Source organism: Armigeres subalbatus, chromosome 3 (assembly GCF_024139115.2).
Source record: "Armigeres subalbatus isolate Guangzhou_Male chromosome 3, GZ_Asu_2, whole genome shotgun sequence".
In the NCBI taxonomy this organism is placed as follows: domain Eukaryota; kingdom Metazoa; phylum Arthropoda; class Insecta; order Diptera; family Culicidae; genus Armigeres; species Armigeres subalbatus.
Window position 1 is genome coordinate 54,793,760 of NC_085141.1, and position 5,370 is coordinate 54,799,129.

At 41.2% G+C, this 5,370-nt stretch overlaps 1 protein-coding gene across 2 annotated transcripts; it reads left to right on the forward strand.

The window, feature by feature from the left end:
- Positions 1–852: 852 nt before the first annotated feature.
- LOC134219941 (uncharacterized) lies at positions 853–4,860 on the forward strand. 2 transcript variants are annotated; one of them, XM_062698845.1, is made up of 4 exons: positions 853–965; positions 1,189–1,307; positions 1,776–2,781; positions 4,382–4,860. In XM_062698845.1, exons 3-4 carry the CDS (start codon positions 1,788–1,790, stop codon positions 4,438–4,440), a joined length of 1,053 nt encoding a protein of 350 aa, XP_062554829.1. In that variant the 5' UTR covers positions 853–965; positions 1,189–1,307; positions 1,776–1,787; the 3' UTR covers positions 4,441–4,860. The 2 variants fall into 2 exon arrangements, with proteins under 2 accessions (XP_062554829.1, XP_062554830.1); XM_062698846.1 differs by having other exon boundaries at positions 1,776–2,769.
- Positions 4,861–5,370: the final 510 nt, after the last annotated feature.

Below are 5,370 nucleotides of genomic sequence, written 5' to 3' on the forward strand. Positions count from 1 at the left end.
TGTGTCATGCACAAAATGCTGATAAGACCGGAAGTCCTATGCGGACATGAAACTTGAACCATGCTCGAGGGGGACTTGCAGGTACTCGGAGTATTCGAGAGACTGGTGCTTAGGACCATCTTTGGCGGTGTGCAAGAAGACGGTGGGTGGCGGCGAAGAATGAACCACGAGCTCACCCAGCTCTAAGGCGAACCCAGTATCCAGAAGGCAGCTAAAGCCGGAAGGGTGCGATGGGCAGGGCATGTTGCAAGAATGCCGGACAGCAACCCTGCAAAGAAGGTGTTCGCTTCCGATCCGGCAGGTACGAGACGGCGTGGAGCACAGCTAGCGAGGTGGGCAGACCAGGTGCAAAACGACTTGGTGAGCGTGGGGCGCATGCAAGGATTAAGAGATGCGGCCTTGAACCGTGTATTGTGGTGTCAAATTGTTGATGCAGTGTTATCTGTTTAGATGTAAACTAAAAAATATATAATAATCATAAATAAATAATAATAACCACCAATGCAGGCCCTGCCAAGTCAACCGGGCTCAATACAAAGCCAATAGCAGTCCATGGTATCCAGACCGTTTGAGGCCATGCGCATGATTTACGATCCAAATATATCCAATCTTGAAGTTCATAGTAATGTATCTGATGAAACATTATCTGAATAGATTTATTTATGAGTGCACGACAGCAGTGAGCGCTGCGCGCAACACTGCTGTCAGTTTACCTAATCGCAATAAACAAGGCCAGAAGGCCTCTTCTAATCATCCACCCAACGGAGTCGGTTCGTTTTTATTTCCCCTCACGAAAACCAACGTTTAGCAGGAGTCTGTACGGCTAAGTTTATGCTGTTTAAATAGTGGCGACGAGGATAAATTCGGTTTCGGTGCGGCAGCTATTTTTTTTTCGGTTTTGTTTTTCGAACCACAGTCGGAGACACAATTCGCCCCAGTTGGCCGGAAGATAAAGTGAAAAAAAGGTGCACATGAAGTGATAGTTGGCGTCGTTTTGGAGGTGGCGGAAGCAACTTTGCTTTGAGCTTTGTCAGCCGAACCGCCATTTGCTTTTTCGGCGTGGTTTTTTTCCCGCAATAGAAAAAAATATTGAAGCCTAATAATACGTTTTTTCCTTTTAGGGAATGGTGTAAAGTGCTAAAAATCTATATAACAAGTTATTAAGATTGTTTCTTTTATATTCAACAGATATTTTTTTACGATCTGCATAGTGGGAGATTTGTGCGGCAAACAATAAATTAACGGATCCGCTCTTCGGTTTCATTGGAAATTCGGTTGTTTCGTGGTGAGATTGACCAATTCATCGGGTGAGTAGCACAATTTTGGTCCTCATTGGCGTTTAATTTCTACTTTTCGCTATTGCCAAATATTGAGTGCGTAATTAATTGATAAATTGAAAAAAAAAAAATGGCACAGAGTGTTGCATGCTAATTGTTAAATAGATTGTTTAATTATTTAATTGTGTTACCTTTTGTTTTATGAAAAGTTGCGCAATAATTACAAAAGAAAAGTGAGGCGCATTTTTATTCATTTTGGAGAACAGTGAGTGAACAATAATGCTTTTTGGCTTTAGTTAATTATACAAAAGGAATAGAACACAATAAGTAAACAATATAATAATAATTCTGATTGTTTGTCAGTGAAAGCATTGAAAGTAATTATTATTTTGATTAATTGTCAGTGAATGTATCTAAATTATTGAACCGATTTATTGTTTTATTTGCAATTTGTGTTGTGTATTGGTTTCAAACATTGTGTATTGTTTTTTTGCTTAGATTTTGGCAGACATGTCGTTTGTTGTAGCCCCAAACATTGAGCCTTACCGTAAGGGCCAAACTTTTGCCACTTGGATCAAGCGTCTAGCGGTCCATTTCCGGGTGAACAAGGTCAAGGATGCGGACAAAAAGGACCAAATGTTCATTCTCGGGGGCGATTATTTGTTCGGTGTCGCAGAGAAGTTGTACCCCACGGAAGCTTTAATGGACGAGGTGGAGTACGAGACTCTAGTCCAGAAGCTTAAGGAGAGACTCGATAGGACTGATTCGGTCCTCATTCAGCGGTACAATTTTAGTACCAAAGTACAACAGCCTGGTGAAACCGCGAGCGATTTTATTTTCACGCTCAAGCTGCAAGCGGAGAATTGCGAGTTCGGCGATCAGAAGAATCGGCTCATTCTTGACCGGATTCTGGTTGGTCTGTCGGACAACAATCTTAAACATCGCCTCCTCACGGAGGATAGTTCTAAATTCACGCTTGAGCAAGCGGAAAAAATTATCGCTACGTGGGAAATGGCGGCAACTCACACCAGGGCTCTATCGAACAATGATGACATCGGATTGGTAGCTTCCATGAATGATCGTCACCCTCTAACTGGAGGAAGAGGCGCGTTAGTGCGGCGGATGAAGGAGTTAGCCGAAGGTTTCCGTCGTCCGGTGAAGAGTCGACTTGGTGTGCGACCAGAAATTCGCCCTGCTGAGGAACGCCATCATTATTCGCCGCGGCCTCGCTTCCCATCGCATACTGCACAGCGCCGGGATCAGTCAGCTGGTCCGTCTCATCAGCGAAACAGAGCGAATGATCAACAACGGGTAGATCAGCGTATTTGCGACTACTGTGGGCGCAGAGGTCACGTGCAGAGGAAGTGCTACAAGCTGAAGCAGGAAAAGAGAGGGACTGTGCAGCACATCGACACCCTTGCAGCTGCATCCAGTACGGGTAGCTTGGCTGAGCGATTAACACGATTGAGGTCCATGGATTGTGACTCGGATGGTAATGATTCAGGTGACTTAGAATGTATGCATGTTTCCTCTATAAACAAAATAAGTAATCCATGTTTATTGAATGTATTTATTGAACACCTTACTATACAGATGGAGATTGATAGTGGCTCTTCGGTAACAGTTATGGGCAAAAATATGTTCAATTCTAAGTTCAACCTGCCTTTATCAAAAAGTTTGAAGCATTTGATAGTGGTTAATGGTGCCAGGTTAAAGATTGCTGGCGAAGTGGAGGTATTGGTTGAATTAAATGGCAAAAAGGCTCGATTAAACATGTTGATACTTGATTGCGATTACCAGTTCATTCCATTGCTAGGAAGAACATGGTTGGATGAATTTTTTCCCAACTGGAGAAATTTTTTTGGTAATTCTATGCCAGTGAACAATTTATTGGACAAATCAAATGATGCACGAATTGCAAATATCAAGCTGAAGTTTGCTGATGTAATTGTCAATAATTTGAGTGTGCCTGTGAATAATTGTGAAGCAGATTTGGCTTTAGAAAACAATTTTCTTATTTTCAATAAGGATTTAGACGTTCCCTGTTTTGTAAGGGTGAATTATTTCAAATATTTGTTGATTGATTCTGGCACCCAGTTTAGAATGTCATTAAGTGTGATTTTTGCGGATTTGATATCGCGGTTCCAGTCCAATATGTCAGTTTCTACAGAATGTGATAAATTTGTGATAATTGAAGTAAATAGCTCTTCTGCTAAATCTTTGGTCATTGCCAGAGAAGCAAATAATGATACGTTTCCGCAAGAAAATGTCCATTCTGATAGGCTAGGTCAAACTGATAAATATAAAACAAATTTGGCAAATCAATCACTTATTACATTTTTTGACGAGTTTTCTTTGTTCCATGACAAAGCAAATAATGATCTATGCAATACAATTCAAAATTTTTTAGAACTTGTGTATGGCAACCATGTTGGTGTCTATAGGTTAAAAAGATCAATAAATCAAGTGAATAATTTGCTGGAAATAGACACGAATTTTCTTACTGCTTTTGGCGTCGTTGTAAGTGAGGCAATAAATCCAAAGCAGCATATTGTTTTAAAGTTTTTGAAGCGGGTGGCTACTAAAAACATCTTGGTAGTGGACAGTGTCTCTAAAAGGGTGGAGGTAAAGCGGTTTAAGAAAATTCTCAACCTGCTAATAAATTGGGCAATGTTTGAATTTAATAGCTTTGGATTGTCATACGTTCTAGTGTCTGACAACGGTCCTCCTGTCAGCTCGCATTCTTTCAAAGGATTTCTTGAGAGACAAGAGATAAAGGTACTAAACAGTCCTCCATGCAATCCGGCTAGTAATGGTCAGGCGGAGAGGCTGAGAACTGTGAAAGATGTTCTAAAGAAGTTCTTATTGGAATCAGAAATGCTAGAGTTGAATTTGGAAGATCAGATAAATCTGTTTTTATTTAACTATAGAAGTAACATGACGATGAAGGGAAACTTTCCTTCTGAAAAGTCTTTGTAAATACACCTAAGATGGTAATCGATTTGGTTAACCCTAAAAAGCATTACAAGCATAACATACCACATGTACGTGAAAAGTGGATAAAAGCATCGTTTCTAAGACGTTTTTCTAAAAACTTATTACAGATCATGGTTGGAAACGAGGCGACAACCACCGCCCATCCCACTCAAATCAGAGTCGCTAAGGATGGACGTGGCACATCGGGCGTGCCAAGGCGAGCGATGCGTGTTGTCGAGGATGGTTGGCCGCTACCGACTGACGACGACACTCCTGGTTCTGGTCGGCCGCTTCCGACTACCGTTGAACCCGCGATGGCACCCGTACCCATGATCGAGAACGATGTCTGGCAGTTACCAGATCGGAGAAGTTCGACGCAGTCTGAAAGTAATGTGTTGAGTGAAAATAGAAATAGGAAGAGAAAAAATCCGTTAGATACGGTAGAGCTATTTGGCCTACCGAGGCGCTCCAAACGAGCCAGAAGAACTAACATAGATAAAGATTATGAATATTTTTAATGTAATGAATTTCTGTTCATTCGGAATATTGTTATCTCTAAAAGGGGAAGAACTAATGTATCTGATGAAACATTATCTGAATAGATTTATTTATGAGTGCACGACAGCAGTGAGCGCTGCGCGCAACACTGCTGTCAGTTTACCTAATCGCAATAAACAAGGCCAGAAGGCCTCTTCTAATCATCCACCCAACGGAGTCGGTTCATTTATTTATTTCCCCTCACGAAAACCAACGTTTAGCAGGAGTCTGTACGGCTAAGTTTATGCTGTTTAAAATACATAGTTCTCCAAATCATTCTGGAGCTAAGACCTATTGATCTACCATGTCAGCTGGGCTCAATTCAAAGAAAATAGCAACCCATACAGGCCCTAGAGGATCAAACTAATACCGAGCAAGTAGGGGAACTGTTCCGATCTTAATCTCACTGTACATATATCCATCTCATCGCTAAGCAAATAAATACGGCACCAAATTCGTCGCTTCTTTTTGTCAACATGCGTGCTCACTGTTGAAAAAAATCACAAAAATAATAAACAAACCAAATTCCTTTCCATTGCTTTATTTTTGATGGGATGGAAATAGGAGCTATGAGATGAAG